The sequence below is a fragment of the Rhinolophus sinicus genome, chromosome 16, assembly GCF_057876585.1.
Source record: "Rhinolophus sinicus isolate RSI-liver-muscle chromosome 16, RSI-T2T, whole genome shotgun sequence".
NCBI lineage: Eukaryota > Metazoa > Chordata > Mammalia > Chiroptera > Rhinolophidae > Rhinolophus > Rhinolophus sinicus.
In genome coordinates this window covers 3,671,483-3,690,407 of record NC_142516.1, presented here as the reverse complement: position 1 = coordinate 3,690,407, position 18,925 = coordinate 3,671,483, and the positions used below count along the sequence as shown (strand labels likewise).

Below are 18,925 nucleotides of genomic sequence, written 5' to 3'. Positions count from 1 at the left end.
ATCCCGGCCTGCGTAGCAGCCAAGCCTGCGATTCCAGTGAGCAGCTCCCCCAGCTCCTGGGGTCAATGTCAACTCTTCTTACACAGTTAGAGTTACAGTATATATTTCCTGTGGCAGCTGGTTACTTTCATATGTCTGACATGAAGCACATTGAGTCTTCAAAATGAAGCATGCCTGTTGGAGACAGGCTGTCGCCTGTTAAACAGCCCTAAGGATTGTGAATTCTGTCTTAATGTGCTCATTGCTCTAACAAAACACTATAGACTGGGGGACTTAATCAACAGGCATTGATTTCTCTTAGTTCTGGAGGCTGGACATCTAAGATGGGAGTGCCGGGCTGGTGCGCTTCTGGTGAGCCTCTCTATCTGGCCTGCAGAGGGCCATGTTCTCCTCGTGTCCTCAGGGAGAGAGAGAAAGCAAGCTCTCTGGTGCGTCTTCTGAGGAGGGCACTGATCCAGCATGGGGGCCCCACCCTCATGAGCTCATCTAAAGCTAATGGCTCCCAAAGGCGCCACCTCCAAACACCATCACACTGGGGGTAGGGCTTCAATATATGAACTTGAGGGGACACAATTTGGTCCATAGCAACTTCTTCCTCAAGTTCAGTTGACATCTGTCTGCGTTTACCTTCCACCTCCTCGTTCTGTTTGTCCCTTTGGAGCCCATGGAATCATCTGCTCCCCCTTCTAAGTGACAGCCCAGAGTCCGACACTTTCTTTATGGACACCTAGGTTCCTCATTGTTCCTCGGAGCAGGAGTTCTGCGTGTCGGAAAGTGAAACCGCGTTGCAGTGACAGTGGACCACCAGACACCGTGACCTCTGCCACTCACTGTTGCATTCTCTACCTTTCCTCACAGTCCTAGACCATTTGTCAACTTGAACTGCCTTTCTGCATATTTTTGAACAAAATTGAGGTTGATGATGTCCCTCAGTGTCGCTTGAATCATTTAATACAAGTACCTGTGAATATTTCCTGCTTGGGGGCAATTTCAGGAAAACAGTGCAATCGGATTTATGTAATACTAATAACAGTGATGACAGCCGCCGCCGCCATGCCTCAAACGCTTACTCTGTGTGCCAGTCACTATGCAGGGACTGGGCGATGACCTGTGTGGTGTGACTCTACCTGTTCTTCAGAAAGTCTCTGTTTTATGCAGCCTTGACTGTCTTATTTCACATCATGTGCAATTCATTAGGCCCCATTCAAATCACTTGTAAGGTGGCAGGTACAAATGCCGAAGAAAATGAAAACTTCTTCTACTTAGAGGTGAAGCTGGGCAAGTAGATGGAGAGGCTCTTTCTTAGGATGCTTGAATCTCAGATGTGTTTCTAAGGACTCTGTTGCCTTATCCCAGGCTCCTAAACCATCCATCCAGCCAGCCAGCCATCTGTCTGCCCATCCATCCATCCGTCTGTCCATCCGTCCGTCCATCTCCATCCTCCTAGCCATCCATCCATCTGTTCAACTACCCAGCCATCCAGCCAAGATTTGCTGAGTGTCTGTAGGATGCCCCTAGTAGTCGAGTTATCCCAAGAGCTTTGAAGGTCTCCTATCTGTTGACATTTCCCCAGAACAGTGTCCAAAAGATGGCATTAACGGCCTCACTTTCTAGCTGAGGACACTTAACTCTAATATTGCTATTTGGGACTTGACAGGGTCGGCCTTGTCAGCCACAGAAAGCTTCTATTTCTTCTTCAGAGACACCTGACAAAATTCTTCCCGTTCATTATTCCAATCAGAGGAAAGGGGAAAGACAATCCGAACCTCACCATGTGCGTCCCACTGCGGTGGGCCCTGGACACCAAACATCTGAAGGTGTCCCCGGCTTTCCCAGCACTAACACAGGAGTTGTTCAACAGCCTATATGAATAAGCGATAAGGCACTGACGGGTACTGTACGGACGGCTCAGCAAAGGACTTAATTTGCAACCAAGCACAAAATCAAAGACTCTGTCAGCCGAGGAACTGTGCGCCTGGATAACCACCTTGCACTACCTGAGAACGCACTGTCAGGTAAATTTCCAGAGAAAGTAATTAAGGAATCCCCATTGTCTAAATTCAGCAGCAAAATTTGGAGCTCTGGAATTTGACGCTCACCAGGGATCTGGTGTCTCCTCCCAGCCTGATCCTTCATCAAAATGAGCAGTGGAGGTTTATGAAGGGATCGGCTGGTGTGTCCCGCCTTGCTGTCCTGAAGACACCCCTCCAGCCCTGTGTGTTGTCTTGTCGAAGAAGCAGTAGGCAGCAAATGAGATCACCGCTTGTAGGACAGGGGTGAGATTAATACACAAATATATAGACCTCTCTGAGAGCTGGCAAGTGGCAATTAATATTTATCAAGTACCCACAGCATTCAGGATACCAAAAAGTAACATGCAAAACAGCCCCTGGCATCGGGGAGTCTATATTCTGATTCAAAAGCTGTGCACAGATAGATGCCGCGTGTGCGCAGAGGCTCCCCCCAGGTGGGAGGCACTCAGGTTAGTATTTATAGCAAGTGGCCGCTTCCTACTGAGAGGATGAAGCCTCCTCAAGCTGGTGCCATCAGCGCCTTGGCCTCCACTCGGGAGCACGGCTGGGACACCAGCCCCAGTCGCTGGGGGCTGTCCCACCCATGAAGCCTCCTCCACGGGTCTCACCAGCTCATCTTCACTAACTCCCTCCTTAGCTCTCACTTGAACTTCAAACAGAAGAAAACGGCCCACTCTCCACTGGAGATTAGTGTACCATGCCCACCCTGATATTTCTAAGTGGGTCGGGCAGGCTCAGCCCCGGCTGGACCATCCCGGTGCCCTTGGCGGCCGGACGCCTCCCAGCCTCCTCCCAGAAGAATAGCGCCGAGCAGACTCCCATCATCTGGGCTCTGAAAAGAAAAGGGGGGCCCTCCCTCCCTGGCAGCTCTGCTTGTCATGGCATTTGTTGACAACCCCATTGAAAAAGGCCCTCACTGCCGCTGTGAAGTCTCGTTCCATCCCACACTCACTCCTTTCGCAGACAGGTTTTGAAAGGCGGAAAATCTGGGAAACACAGACACTCGCCCACCCCGGGCCCATCACAGAGGGAGAAAGGCGGCAGCTTGGGTGAGCGGGGCTGACGAGCCTCCTCACCTGGCCCCACGGTGCACCGCCTCCAATTAAATCAAAATGGTTTGTTTTTAATGGTCTTTTACACTGACAAGTGGGCGATCATTTTGGGCCCACGAGCTGTCAGGGAACTGAGGCAGCGCCTCCGTTGATAATGCCCAATGCTTCCAATTAGAAGCCGAGGCCGCTCCTGGCGCGCTAACGATTCCCCAGCCACCCCCCCAAGCCCCTTTGGCGCTGGCGTTTCTTCTTGCCTCCTCCGCCGCAAATTACTGACACAAAACGGAAGGCCCCGCGTCTGCTCCGCCACGCCAGGCCCGGGCCCTGTTGGGCTTAATGAGCCGATGGAAGTTTCGCGGCTCCGGCGCTAAATTCTTTTCTTGTTTGACAGCTGCTCGGCTAAGGCGAGTGTTGACCTTATAAAAGATTTAGTGTTTCTCATTATTTTCTGTCAAGTTTCACAAGTGATGGCTCCGCGGTTATCATTTGCATCCTGGGGTGTGTGTGTGCCCACGTGTGTGTTGGATGGGGGCGCCCAGGTCTCCAGGAAATGGGGAAGGGGTCTTTCTCTCCCCTGGTGGCACTTGACTGCGGTACAACAGCTCCCAGTGTGACATTCTTCTTGGGCTGAGGTGTTTCAAAGAGAAGCCAAGAGGCAAAGCCGAGGTGACAGAGGGTCAGATGGCTTCCCGGCCTCCTGGATGGAGCTTCTGTGGGGGAACAGGAGAAAACCAGTGCACCCGACCCCCTGTCAGACAGCAGCCCAGACGTGCCGGGCAGAGGGGTGGTCTGAGCCGGTGGCTGCTGAGAGCAGTTTTAGGGCCACACTCAACATTTATCTGAGGGACTCCCTCTGCGCTCACAGGCCCCATTTAAAGCCATTGCCAGCAAGCTGCCTCCCTCTGCTCTGCATCCCACACAAGGATTTAATGGCTTTAAAAAGCAGAACCATTATTTCAAAAGTGGCACATGTTACTGTCCCCTGAGGTGACTGTGGGAGCGTTTGTTGGTCCTCATTTGATTCCTGCACCCATGCCAAATTGGGCCGCTCTGTACGTAACAAGACTCCAGGGAGCCCTTGCCCAGCTGGCTCCCTGCCCAGTCTCCTGCTGGCCTCTCCGGCTCCTCGCTTTCAATCTCTATGTTCTCCCCTTGCTCTCACCTACCCACTGGCCATCCCAGCTGAGGTGACCCGAGGTGGCCTGAAGAGGCTGAGAGGCTGAAGGGCAGATGAACACATGGATGTCTTCTCACAGGGGCTCTGTCTTTCTTCATCCTTGTTACACAGGAGACTCTATTTTGATCTCTTGGAAGAAAATCATGGCACCTTCTCCCTCCCGTGCCCATGGCAGACCTTGCTAATCAATCACCACACACTTTTTCATGAGCCCGAGAGTATTTCGAACAGAACACGGGCATCAGCCCTCATCAGTCTGCCAGAGCTGATAGGTGAAATAAAGCCTACTCGCCACCACCCCTGCCTTAGGGCGACCACTTACATAAATCAGTAAGTATCCTAAAATTCCTGGTCATTTTATGCTACATAAAGATGATTTTTTATATAAAAAGAAATAAAATATAACCCATTAAAGGAAAATAAACTGAACTTCATCAAAATTAAAAACGTTGGTGCTTCAAATGATATTCTCAAGAAAGTGAAAAGACAGCAAACAAAATTGGAGAAAATGTTTGCCAATCATATAGCTGAGAAGGGACTGTATCTATGAATGTAAATATTACTCTTATACCTCAGTAAAGAAAAGATAAATAACCTAATTTTAAGATGGGTTATTGAATAGACATTTCTCCAAAGAAGATATACAGATCACCAGTAAGCACATAAAAGATACTCGACTATCGTTAGTCGCTAGGGAAATGCAAACCAAAACCGCAGTGAGACCCCACTTCATGCCCAGGAGGATGGCTATATCAAAAAGACTGATAATAACACGCGTTTGCAAGGATGTGGAGAAATTGGAACCCTCATACGTTGCTGGTGAGAATTAAAACAATGGTGCACCCCTTTGGAAAACACTGTAGCAGTTCCCCAAAAGGCTAAACGTAGATTTCCCATGGGACCTGCATTTCCACTGCTAGGTGGACACCCAAGAGAAATGGTAACAAACATCCACACACAAACTTGTGCATGAATGTTCATAGCAGCATTATTCATACTAATAGGCAAAAAATGAAACAACCCAAATGTCCATCAACTGATAAGTAGATAAACAAAAAATGTGGGAGATCTGTATGATAGAATACTATTCAGCCATAAAAAGGAATTAAGCACTGACACATGCTACAGCATGGATGGACCTTGAAAACACTGTGCTGAGTGAAAGAAGCCAGACACAAAAGACCATGTACTGTGTGATTCCATAGATAGGAAATGTCCAGAATAGCAAACCATAGAGCCAGGAAGTAGATAAGTGGTTGCCAGGGGCTTGGGGAGGAAAATGGGGAGTGACTACAAATGGACACAGGGTTTCTTTTTGGGTTGATAAAAATATTATAAACTTACATTGTGGTGGTGGTTGCACTCTCCTGTGAATATACTAAAAGTCATTGATTTACATACCTTAATGGGTACGTTTTATGAATTATATAAACTGTTTTTAAAAATATTCAGGCCACTTAAAAAACAAATAGGCCACTGGAGTCAGATGAGTGCTCATCACCCAGATTCTGTCTTTGGAGCCTAGAACAGGGTGACAACTGGACACCATGAAATGTCCTCAGATGGCGAGGGAGAGTCTGGGGTGTCCTCAGCTCCCCCACTTATCCATTATGACTCTCACTTACCTGAAGCTGCAGAAGCAGAGGTGGGTTTTTGGGAAGTTCAGACAAACCCCCCGTCTTGATGTTACCCTACTATTTCTCTGCCAGTATTTGGCCAACAGAGTCACTGTTCAAGTTTGAGCTCAGCTGCTGCCGACTGGCCTTTGCTAATCCTTGGGAGAGGTTGAGAGAGGCTGGTATGGCTTCTGGAGACAGCAACTCAATTCTCATTTTCAAAGTCATGCAGGACTGTGTTTCCTTCGGCCCTAAGGTCAGTGGAGCTCAGACCTGGATCCCAGGTCAGGCTTTCCTCTTAGGAGCTGGGTCTCCCTGGGCCAGTGTCTTAACCATCCTGAGCTTCCGTCTCCTGTCTCATCAGGTGAGAATGGTCCCCCCTCACCCTCAGGGGCCATTGCTCTCCCCACCTCCCCTGGCACGGTTCCCTGAAGTCTCACGTTAGGCCTGTGTGTGGGGAGGCAGGAAGTTTGTTTTCTATGCTGAGTTGGATGCTCTTCGAAAACGCAGCGTGTGTCAGCAGGGAGGGTCAGGCCTGTGTCCTTGCTCTGTCTATTTTTGGACCACAGAGAAATGAGAGCCGGAAGCAGCATAACAATCTAGGGGACCAGATGTCTCGGGAGAGATGGTCGCCCTCGTTAATTACTTAACCTAGGAACCTGCTACATCAGAGCTTAGTACCAGCCTGTTCGCCAATGATGTCTCGTATGGATTTGTGTTCTTCGGGGGCCTCTGACCTCCAGCTGCCCCCAACTTGACAGAAATTACTGACCTGGGACTGATCCATAATCTCCAAGTGCCTCTCATTAGAGGAGACAGCCCCTCAATCTTTTAAAGCAAAATATCTCTCCCAGTCACCTGAGCAGTTGTCACTGAGGGGGAAAAAAAAAAAAACTAAACTGAAAATCTCTATAGCTGTCATTTTTTTTTTTTTTTTTAGCTCTTTGGCAGGTTTTTTGTTTTTTGTGCTTTTTTTTTTCCTGGCTATTTTTTTTTCTCAAATCCTGCCTTCTCGGCCCCCAGACTTGGCACTGGAAGACTTGGTGTCCAGCTGAGGGACCGTCATGTGGCTAATGAGAAGGGACCAAGGACTCAGCTGGCCCAGCTGCCCCTTTTAGTAGCATGTGTCAGGGGTCTGGACTCTAACAGGCACAACGGGAAGCTGCTTAGCCCATGAACTTGTATGGTGGAGGGTTGGTTCTTCCAGGCTAGTTTGTACACACACACACACACACACACACACACACGCACACACACACCACGATGTGTCCGGGTATGGCTTTCCAAACCACAGCAAGGCCTGACCGTGGGGAGAAGACGCAAAGGAAAACCCATTGCCCCGGGCTGTGTCTGCCTCCTGTCCCATCTCAGCAGAGACCTCCAGCTGAGGGAAGAAGACACTGAGGAGACAGGAACGAAAAGAAGACAGAATGCCACTCACTCTTTAGCACGTGCACCAACGCTGTTCCACCCAGCCCCAGGCCATGGCCACCAGGCAAAAGGAAATAACCAACATTTGACCTCCTCAGTCTTGGATGCTTTCTTAGGCACTGAGATGGACTCCAGCTCCGTGAGGCAGGACAAGCCTGCCAAAGAGGAGCCATGCGGAAAGTTAGCACGAGGCAAAGTCACTAACCACTGGCTGTGAAACTTCCTTTGACAGCAGCTCTTGGTTGGAATGGAATCATACACAAATCACCTATAAGTAACAGAGTAACTCTCCCTAAATTGTGCATGTGGAGAGAGGAGCCCCAGCTCACCCCACCCCTGCCCCTGAGTCACATCTCCAAAAATGCAGTTTGAAACCACACCCCTTTGTGTTTTCATCTTTCAAAAATGAAAAGGCAATAATCCCTCATGTGTAAAACTGAAACTGAAGGCCTCCTTCCGCCCCTCCCTGTGCTCAGTTCTCTCCCCTCCCCCCTCTCCCAAGGCGGCATCAGGCACGACTTCTGGGCACTTCCTTTCCTCCCAGGTCTTTCTGTTCAGCTGGAGTCAGACATGTGCTTGAACCAAGGAGGGCATCGCTGCGTATATTTTACACTTGTCCTATAAATGGCATCATACTTAGGTCCCACTCTGTAAATGAAACCTTTCTTTCACGCAACATTGTGTTTTTGAGATTTATACGTGTCGATTCACGTAGACCTTAGAGCAACGCTGTCCCTAGAACTTTCCGGGAGGGTGTACACATTCCCCATCTGCTTATACAGTAGCCTCTGGCCACGTGGGGTTCTTGAGCACGTGGACTGTGGTTCGTGTGAAATGTTGGATTTGATTTCATTTTGGTCGCCAGTGGCTGCCCTGTTGGACAGTGCCTCTGTGGACGGCTCACTTCAAACCAAACAGAGTATTGCACTGTATGGATTTACCAACCACCGGAGGGAGATTTGCCATTAACTGGAAAGTCTGGTCGTATGTACACCACACGGTGAACCAACGAGTCCCTGCTTAGTAGGGTATGAGCTTCCCGTTCCTTCTCATTACTACCCTCGGTACCAATCTGATGGGCGGGAAATGATATTTTCTTGTGCTCTTTCCTGGTTACATGCCAGGCTGAGCATCTTCTCCTGCACTGCTGACCTGTAGATGTCCCCTCCACAAGCTGCCCGTTTTTCTATTGCCGTGGGACCCCAAGGCCACTTTCACTCGCCATCTCTGCCTTATCTTTTGTGACTCTGCTTGTAGGTTATTTCCTCAGGAAGCCTTTTCTGGCCCCCGGATGAGAGTTTTAGCCTCTGTATCATAAGCTCTTACAGAATCTGGTACCATTAATACTCAGCACAACTATAATTGAATAATTAGCTATGTAACTGTATTTCTATTACTAGTTTTCTGGTTCTAGAATAGCAGAAGCTTTCCAGATTCTCACTGTACCAGTGCCTGGCACGGAGTCAGGCACAGAGCGGTTACTCGATAAATATTCATGGCGGGAAATAATGAATACATAAATGAAAGGACGGCCACATTTTATCCCCTAACCTAGATCACATGGGCGCCTTCATGTGCCAGTTCGTTCCACACAAGGATTTTCTGTTGAAAGTAGATCAAACTTTCCAAACAAGCATTAAAAGCAAAAACTCAACAAATATTAACAAAGGCATCTAATTCACACAGATTACTTTGGCACCAAAGAAATTAAATTAGAAACCAGTCACAAATGTAACTTAGAAAATTGCCTAGAAATTTGAAAGCATATTTATAAATAAGTTAAGGACCAAAGAAGAAATCCAAACAGAAATTTCATAGAAATTAGATGAAAAGAGAACTGAACAAAAATAAATTATGCTCAAAACTTGAGAAGAGATAAAAGAACATTCAGAGGGCCACTTGGTTTCTAATGCCATGTTATATAAGTGTTAAGACAGGGAAAAACAGATTAAAAGGTAATTAGCTAAGCAGACAACTCTAGATGCTAGAAAAGAGCAACAGAGTAACCTCAAGAAAACGATGACGTCAAGAGCAAAACTAACAAAACGTCAAAGGCACAACCAAGGTTATCAATCAAATGAAAAGTTGGCTCATTGAAAGTGGATCAGAAAAGTGCAGATGATTTCAAATCAATTGGGAAATGGAATCTAGTAATCCAGGTCCCAGCAGCGAAGTGGGGACCAAAAGTAGGCAGGGAGTGGACCTGAGGAAAAGGCAGTGAGCTGGCTGCAGGTCTCAGCTCTGCCTCCCGGAAACCCTGGGAGAATTGCTTCCTACCTTCAGGCCATCTGTAGAATGGGAGAGTGGGATTCAGTGATCTCCCAGACCTCTCCCATCTCTAGCTTTCTGGGAATCTTGTATTTCAATCCAGTATCCAGGGAGGGAGGGGATTATGATTTCTTGGAGCAGGGTTGACTACAGATCTCTTGTAAGATCTGACAGCTGCTCACCTCCCCTGCCTTTTCTGGTCCTCTAGCCACACTGGTTTGCTTGCATTTCCTCTAATTTGCCCCAATTCTTCCCACCTCAGGGCTTTGGCTGGTTCCTACCATCCAGGATACTCTTCCCATTCTCTTCCCCTGGCCAGCAACCTCATCGTGTCTAGAAAGAACTTCCTGCCCCCAGATGGAGTTGGAGTTCCTCAGCCCACAGTCTTATTAAATTGCATGAAACAATTACAGGCAGAGTGTGTTTAGCGGCCGCCTCCTGTGCCATCTTGCAGGTTCTATGTGGACAAGCATCTCAGCCTGTCTTACTCACAGGTGTGTCCCCAGTGGGGAGGCACTGGGTCCTGAGCTGGGCGATGCTGTTTAGATGCCCCCTGTTCAAACAGGACCAGTACCTTGGCCAACCTGGGTAGAGCCACCCCCGCCCGTCCTGCTCCCAGGGCTGCTGGCGGCCCTGGCGCTTGTCTCTTATTTACCTGCACTGACCTTAGAGCAACTCAGCTCCATTCAGCAAAGCTGTCTCCTGCCAAAGCCGTTACAATTTCTTAGCTCCAGGCGGAGACAGACTGCAGATGGCTTAATTTAGAAGCATCTCCGAAGGAATTCCTTGCTCCACAGCTCTCATCCTTTGACTCTGGGGGTCCACAAGGTCGTGACCACACACAGCTTGAGGCCTGACTTGTAATTAGGATCCTCTCTCCGGCTGAGCTGCTATTTTAGGAGGGGAGAGCGGGCCTGTGGGACAGGAGCCACCGTGTTCCCGGCACTGACTTTCACTCGACTTGTTTCGTAAGCACTTGTTAGGAGGCAGTGAGTTTAGGCATGAAGATCTGTGCCTAGAGTCCCACGGCGCTGGGTTCAGTCTGTGCGACCTGGGGCAAGTGACAACCTTTTGGGGCCTCCATTTCCCCATCTGTAAAATGGAGGCAATGTCTGGATGTTCTGAGGCTTGTGTGAAATAAATGCACTGCACGGGGAAACAACATCGCTGTTGAGGGGAGCGGCTGAAGACCCCGCCGTGGGCCTCCAGGACAAATCGTGCTGAGGGGCGCGTGGGTGCATGGCATTCTGAGAGCCGGAACTCCCCTCTCAACGGACTCCCGTGTTCTGCTTGGGGATTAGGGATTTCATGGGTACAGAACAGGCCCAATTTCTCTTCTCTTTCTAAAGACCTGTCCCACATGGGGGTAAGCTTCTGTTTGAGTCAACTTTTAGAGGAGTCCGTCAGTACCAAATCAACACTACCCAGCACCTACCATCAGCACCAAATCAACACTACCCAGCACCTACCATCAGCACCAAATCAACACCACCCAGCACCTACCATCAGCACCAAATCAACACCACCCAGCACCTACCATCACCTGCTTCTTCCAACTGTTGGTGACTCTTGGTGATCCTTGTCTCCAAATCATGGCTCCATCTTTACATGAACTGCTCCTCTGTCTGTGTCTTCTGTCTCATAAGAATGGTTGTCAGGATGTCCACCTGAATAAATCAGAATGTGCTCATCTCAAGATCCTTCATTACATCTTCAAAGACGCTTTTTCCAAATAAGGTCCCATTCGCAGGGTCCAGGGGTTAAGAAGAGGACATGTCTTTCGGGGCTCACCCTTCAGCCCACTCCAAGGGTCAGGCTGTGTGGAGATGGCAGGATGAGGACCACCGCGCTGTGCTCCCCTGTTAAGAGCCACTGGAGGGACAGAACTATTGCCACTCTGAATGCTACAGAAGACCGCGGAGACCTGGGAGTCCCCGACGGCTGGGCGCACGAGTCAGGCGGGGTGCCCACGAGGCCCCGGGAGACCTGATACGCCAGCCTTACGGAGCATCTCTAGCTGCCTTCTGGGAACCCCGGGTGTCAGGAAAATCATGTCACAGTGTGAAAATCAAGCCATCCCTTGCCAGAGGGGACACAAAGCTGTACCTGGGGAGCCTTTTGTTTTCTGGCTGTTTTCCTTTCTTCTCAATCACTTTTGAGAGGCCACTTGGGAATTTTTCTAAAACTGGAGATTAAGCTGAGACCAAGATCATGTTTTGATCGATCAAGTGGGTTGAACACTGCTTTTGAGCCCTGGGTCTGGGTGGGCTCAGACTATGGTGGGGGCTTGCCCTGGGTTTTCAGACCCTTTGATGGTCCTGATACATATCCAAGAAACCTGAAACCTAAGGCTGGGGCTGGGAGGACTCCCAGAAATGCTGCCATGGAGGGAAGGTCAGTGGAGGGACTTGTGAAGGGTCCACGAACCCCCCAAACTGGCCTGCACTGTTTTGTACGTCAGGACTTGTATTCTTTCCCCCCAGAGGAGAGAGTCCAAGTCTTTGTGCAGAGTCTCGGAAGGGTCTCTTCATCCCCCAGAGATGAAGAACGTGGTTTTCCATCCTGGAATAACTAACTAAATCTAATTGTCGTCAGTTGATTTTCACGGGTTTCTAACAAGCTTCTGTAGCCTCCTGTCCCCTCAGCCAAAGTGGCAGCTGTGGCAGATTATTCTAGAAAAATCTAGAACTTAGTGCCCAGGGTTGGTGGGGGGCGGTGCTAAAACAGAGTTTCTCTGCCACCAATTTCCTGGCCAACCCTGGACCAAACCTTCTCTGGGCCTCAGTTTCCTCATCTGTAAAATGGTGAACTGTCAAGTTGGATTCCGTTGGGCCCTGAGGTGCCCCGATGAGCCTGCTCTCCCTGACGATGAGCATGGCTCCCTGGACCTGAGGTGAGGACCTGAGGTATGGGTCTCACTGACCCTAAGCGGTGGCCCAGACCTTGTATTGGTGGTGGGGGTGGGGGGCGAGGGGACTGACAGTGTCCCGGAGCAAGGCAGCAGGTGCAGGTCTCAGGGGACCAGGAGGTGACATCAGCTCTGCACATGGCCTCAGTAGAGACATTACGCAGGCGGGAGGCAGGGAGGGAGGGAAGGAGAGAGGGAGGGAGGGAGGGATGGAAGGTGGAAGGGAGGGAAGGAGGGAAGGAGGGAAGGAGGGAAGGAGGGGAGGAAGGAAGGAAGTTAACAAACAAGTGAGCCTGAACCCTTCCCACCCTGTGCCTCCCTTAGGTTATCCTAAAGGAGAAATGCCATTTAGCGGCATTTTCCTCACACTTGGAGGTGAGTAACAGACCCAGGAGACGGGGTTGTTCACCCACCACCACTTCCTGAGAGGGAAGCGCTGGCTAAGATACCGACTGGATAAAATTGTAACTGAAGGGGCTCCCACTCCTTGGATGTGTCTCCCTCACATGTGTCCTCTGGGAGGGAGACATGACAATGTTCTGGAACCCGGGTTCTGGTACTGTTGTGTGTCGGCCCCTTTGCTCCTGGGGGACTGCCTCCCTCCTGTGAAGGAGCGTGACAGTGCCAGGAAGTCCCCCGGGCAGAGGACGGCTTGTTGAGGGCAGTTAATGGTGGAAAGTCAGCCTGTGAAGGATGACACTGGTTATAGGGCCCCACGGCATGGGGACTCCAGTCCCAGCAGGTGATATTTATTGTGCACCCGTCTTCCCTGGCAATGAGCTGGTAGAAGGGAAGACGCTGCTGCCCTGGTACCTGGGCAGCTGCGCTCCGGCTGCCTTCTGTCCCCTAGCTCGTCACCACCCAGCGCCAGGACACTCATGCCACTTCCTCTTCACTTCTTTCCCTACAGCTGTTTTATTATTACTCTAAGTGAAAGCAGGGGCAGACAAAGGAGAGAAGGGGAAGGGGGCAGGCAGGACAAGCCCCCAGAGCTCTCCTGCCCGCTGACCTACTTCTGTCTTCTGTCCACAGGTGGGCCCCCATCTCGATACCTTCCCCACCGAGGCTGATCGCCAGAGAGCATTCAAAGCCCACCGGGAAGAGCGTGCCGTGCGCCAGGGGACCCTGCGGATGGGCACCTACACCCACCCCTAAAGCCTTCTTGGCACAGTAGAAAATTCCAGAAGCACTCACTTTTCTGGCCCCAACTGACAAAAGACACTCCCCTATTTTTACATGGGTTCTGCTTCTGCCAGGACCTCAGATTCAGGTATTAGGTAAATTATTTTTGTTAAGAGTCCCCCTCCTTGGTTAGCCAACACTAGCTCACCTTAGCCCCAGCAACTTGTACCTCCTAGGGCAGGCTACCCACCCTGTCTTCATAAGCCCTCACCTGACAAGAGAAACCCAAATTCCAAGGCAGATTTTAGACTCCAGGCTAAAGGGTGGTTCCAAGGCTCTACTCATTAAGTGTTAAGAACAACCCGGGTATTTCCTGCAGAAAGCACGACAGTAACACTCTCTGAAAGCCCTTATTTTATATTCCAAACACGAGTTTTAATGGCTCTTTTGGGGACGACTGATGTCTCCCTGGGACCTCAGAGGCAGGAATACCTAACGCTCATTCCTGGGGGCCTGCCCCTACCACCTCCGTATCTGCCCTGTCAATCAGGCAGGCCAACCTGCGCTTCTCCGCTCAGACTGAGCCTTCTGGGCGCTGGGCAGGCTGAAAGGACAGTGGCTGAGGAAATTCTCAGCCAAACTCCGGGACAGTTCTCACCTTCATCTTTCTGCACATTCTTTGGCTTCACCCCACAAATTATACACTGGTCTATTTTAAATTAAAATGCTATTTGTCATCTGAACCAGTGAAGCTATACTTGGTGTGAGAACCAACCTCAAACTCTTCAGATGACGCCATCACCACACAGAGACTCTTCAAGGTAGCCTACCTCCTCCAACACATCCCGACGGTGCCTGGACAGAGTCAGGCTCATTCCCTGGATTTTAAACCCCATTTCTAGTTTGAGGATTCCTGCGCGGAATTCCAGACTCACTTATCCAACTGCTCCCTTGAGGCCGCCACTCAAGTGTCAGATGGTCATCTCAAACCAACACAGCTAAGGCAGGACACCTGGTGGGGTTTTATTCTCCCCAAACTTGCTTCTCCCTCTGTCTTTCCCATCTCATAAATGAGACCATTATCAACCCAGCTGTAGAAGCCAAAACCCTTCATTACTCTGTTTCCTTCGCCTCTCACACCTGATCAGTCAACAAGCCTCTCTCTGAACCCCACCATCTGTCTGGAGAATTACAGAAGGTTCCTTAACCGTCTCCCTGCTTCAGCCTCACAGTCCAATCTCCACCAAGCAGTCCCTTAGCCATAGCGCTCACTCCTGCTTTAGACTTTCTGCTCGCTTTGCCCAGGCCTGGGACACCTGGGTCCCTAATTGCCACCAGTCCTCCCCTTCTTGTCTTCAGATCTTAGCTCAAAAGTCAAGTCCCTTACTAGAAAGGCCTTCCCTGAAATGGTGTCTGGTTAAATTCACAGCAACCTGTTTTATTCTCTGCAAAACAATGATCCCTTGTTTATTGCCTGTCTTCTCCAGGGGAGGGAAGTTGCCTGGGGTCAGGGGTCTCAGATCCAGGGCCCAGCAGTGGGAAGTGCCCAGTGATACCTGTGGGATGACCCACCTCATGAATGTCTGCTGTGACTCACCCCCCCTCCAGGCCGAGCCTGGTAGGGAGACAGCTGAGTCTGGTGATTAGAGACCTGAGTGAATTTCTTGAGCAGCCCCCGTTCATGTACACACTGCAGCACATTAGAAGCCGAGTCCATAAAAATGCCACACACACTATCCCCCTCAGGAATCTGGCTCAGCTAGGGCCTTCCCAGATGCCAACCCATCCCAGAGGCCTGAAATCCCCTTCCCACCACACAAGCCAGAGGGAAAAACCATCCCATCTCATCCTGGCTAAAGCCACCTGAAGCCTTCCAACCCACAAGGAGCAAGGAGCCAGCCTGGTGTGAGAGCACCGAGCGCCCAACGGGCCTGGCCACTGAGCTGGGCAGCCACTCCACCGGTCAAGAGCATGAAGCCAGCTCCACCCAGTCATTTCTGTGTGACCTTGAACAAGTGTCCTAACCTCTCTGTGCCTCCTCTGTGAGCAGAACCCTGACACAGTACAGGATGTCTGCTCAAGCTAAATTAGATAATGACTCCATCAAAGAATGTATATGACATGATCAGCAAAGGGTGTAGCTCTTTTAAGCAATCGATAATTGTGAATTATTATTTTCTTATTAATAAAATGCACTTAAAAGGGGCAACCAGACCCTGGGAGCAATTGGGGGGTGAGGGCGGGACGTTCAAAGGAACAAAAGCCTGTGTGTGCAGGAGCATCAAGAAGATAGAAATATTAATATTTTGAACTGAACCCACTTTTTTGCTCGGAAATCCCCAATGGAAAGGGGCAGGGGGCACATTAGGACACAGAATTTCCTGAAGGACCTGAAATTAGGCTCTGTCCACAGAAGGGTGAGGCAAGCTTTGCTATGGCAACGAGAGAGAGAGAGAGAGAGAGAGAGAGAGAGAGAGAGAGAGAGAGAGACAGAGACAGAGAGAGAGACAGAGAGAGACAGAGAGACAGAGACAGAGAGACAGACAGAGAGACAGACAGAGAGACAGAGAGACAGACAGACAGACAGAGAGACAGAGGGACAGAGGGACAGAGGGACAGAGGGACAGAGGGACAGAGGGACAGAGGGAGAGACAGAGGCTCACGGTACCGGCCCTCCAGGCCGGCTTTTCCCAGGACCTGGGCCCCGGGGAAACGTGGACGTGGCGAGAAAACGCCGGCGGAGAGCTCTCTAGCACCTCTCCTACGCCTTATCGTCACTTCTCGCCCCAGCAGGCAGACAGCGTGCTGTGGGACTTGCTGGGGCTGTGACAGGTGTCGGGGGGCAGCGCCTCCACCCTCGGAGCACCAGGCTTCCGGGCGCTCCCCGCCGATGGAGGCGGCTGTCCCGACAGTCCCTCGGCTCCTTGTCCTACAGCGCCACCCGCTGGCGAGTCCGAGTCCCAGGCCTGGGAGGTTCCTGGCCCTCCCCTCGCGGCTTTCCTCCCTGTCCCTCCCCCATCTTGGCTCTTCCCTCCTCATTAATTATTTGTGCCTGCACAAAGGCCCAGGTCGGATTCCACCTTCTTAGGTATCCTGTCGCATCGGCCAAACACCTTCCCCCACCTGAGCTGACCCTGGCGAAGCGTCCCCCACACACAACTGGGGTTCCTCTGACTGCCCTTCATGACCCAGGGTAGAGAGTCCTGCAAGGTTCCAACCCGGAGGGGCCTTGGGGATCATTTGTTAGCGTCCCTCCGCCACCATCCCCACCCCCTTCTCATGTGGAAAATACATGGTGAAGACGCCTGAGTCCACTCAACAAGTGAGGGCAGGAAGCTGCCCCGGCCAGTGACCCAGGTGCTACTACAAGTCCCAGCCCCTCCAAACCGCTTGGCAAAGATGGGCGGAGATGGGGGGAGCTTAGCTTTCCATCCCAAGGCCTCCTAATCGTGCGCCAATAAATGCCCTGTGGGGATGGTCATCGCCAGAGGTGTGGCCTGAGCCCGTTTTTTCTCCTTTCCCTGCTGGTTGGCATTTGGGGACCGTCCACCTCCTGGCTGGGTTTCCTGGCAACACCCCATCAGAGATTTAACCAAACAAAGAGTCCCATGAGTATGTGTGGGGGTCGGGGGTATAGAGCTGGTCTGGACCCTCCCCTGGTTGGCTTGCAATTCTTGCAAGTCCTTTGTGAGGTGGAAGAGAGGTGGTGCTGAAGCTGGCCTTGCACCTGGCAGGAGCAGGGAGCCAGAGCAGGCCTGGGCACCAACCTTTGGAAGCAGGGTTCATGGGCAGGGAGGAGCCAGAGAAAGATCTAGTCCTGCCAGAGAAGACCCAGGGCTGTGGAGTTACCCAGCAGCCCAGCCAGGACTAGAGCAGCTCTTAGCTGTAGGTCCAGCTTTCTTTGTATGCTGAACCCCCACTGACTTCAGTCTCTTTCCAGATTTTCAACCAAAACCCAAACCGCATTCATTCATTCTCTCACTGCCTCCCCCCCTGTCCCCACCCCGCCATAGAACCAGATAATTAATAATTATCTTGGCAGAAGAAAGTGGGGGAGGGGCTCTGGAGTCTGGCTGTTGTGCAGGATTTTTATCAGGGATGGTGGCAATTTCTGCTGTCTGCCTGGCAGGGGGCTCCTATTAGAAGTTGAAGAGGAAGCACTGTTCAGAGACCACAAACTCAAATCCATTCCCCCAGGAGGTCCCTGGACCCAGCTAGAGATGGTTTGGCTTTTTGGTTCCCTCATCCCAGCTCCCCAACTAGTGCTGGTTTAGAAACCACAGATTTAGGGGTTCCAAGAAAGCACATCTCCATGGCAGCAAGCAGACCAGCAGCTCAGGTGCCAAGGTGGGCCTGTGCTTCCAATGGCACACGTACCAGCTCTTGCATTTCTCCTTACGGACCAAAACAGCCCCTTTGCTGCATTTCTTTTTACGTGGGAAACCTTTGATGATTGAAAGAAAAAAATAAAACTAGGTTGGCTTTTTATACAGCTCCCTAGGACCGAATACAGGTGAATTATAAACTTAAATCCCCAAATGGGAAATAATGGATAAAGCGGTATTAGACTGATGGGTACCATGGCCTCTGTGGGCTCCATTCTGTCACACTGTCCTTGACACTGCCAGCATCTAGCATGGGACAGACTGTGCCACAGAAGGGAGGGAGAGAGGGAGGAGGGAGAAGGAGAAAAAGGAGGGGAAAGGAGAGAGAGGAGGAAGGAGGATGAGAGAGAGGGAGTGAGATAGTAGGGAGGAAAGGCGGGAGGAAGATCGGAGAAGAAAAACAAGCTCTTTTTGGTTTCAGGAGCTCCATGGGGTTTTGAGCCAAACCAACAAAAATGGTTGAGAACAGCATGACCTCCAAGCCCACAAATTATCCAAATACTTCTCCAACCCCTCTGTCTGCAAAGCAGAGAGATATGAGCACGCAGGCCTGGCCTACATCATCAACATCCCCTACCCACCGACATTAAAAACTGATTCGGGTTGGGAGGCCCTTAGCAGAGGAGGGAGCTGACCTCTCCAATGGGGGCTGGAAGACAAGCCTGGGGGCTCTAAGCTGCCAGAGAGAAAGCTCTGTTATTAGCAGTAGTTTTACTGCGAAAGGTGTCATTGCCACTCCCCAGGACCGAGCCAGGGCAGAGTCCCCACAATGACATGTGAAGTGAGCAACACCATCCCCATCTCACAGCTGAGAAAACCCTGGCTCGGAAGTGTCTGCTGGAGGTCACAGAGCAGGGCTGGGACTTTGGCCAGGCAGCTCAGGGCCTGGCTTCAGGCACCAAATGTACGGGGCTGCCCCCAGAACTCTGCAAC

At 50.8% G+C, this 18,925-nt stretch overlaps 1 protein-coding gene and 1 long non-coding RNA gene across 2 annotated transcripts in view; one reads left to right on the top strand and one right to left on the bottom strand.

The window, feature by feature from the left end:
* The window catches only part of CFAP77 (cilia and flagella associated protein 77), a 119,243-nt gene extending 103,427 nt beyond the window's left edge, over window positions 1-15,816 (top strand). The window contains exon 6 of the mRNA XM_019728904.3: window positions 13,518-15,816. Coding sequence (XP_019584463.3) covers window positions 13,518-13,640 — 123 coding nt within the window. The 3' untranslated portion in view covers window positions 13,641-15,816. The remainder of the gene's footprint in view (window positions 1-13,517) is intronic.
* Window positions 1-18,925, bottom strand: part of LOC148754936 (uncharacterized) — a 113,845-nt gene that overhangs the window by 94,381 nt on the left and 539 nt on the right. Inside the window, exon 2 of the long non-coding RNA XR_016019389.1 lies at window positions 11,115-11,244. This is a non-coding gene — a long non-coding RNA (uncharacterized LOC148754936). The remainder of the gene's footprint in view (window positions 1-11,114; window positions 11,245-18,925) is intronic.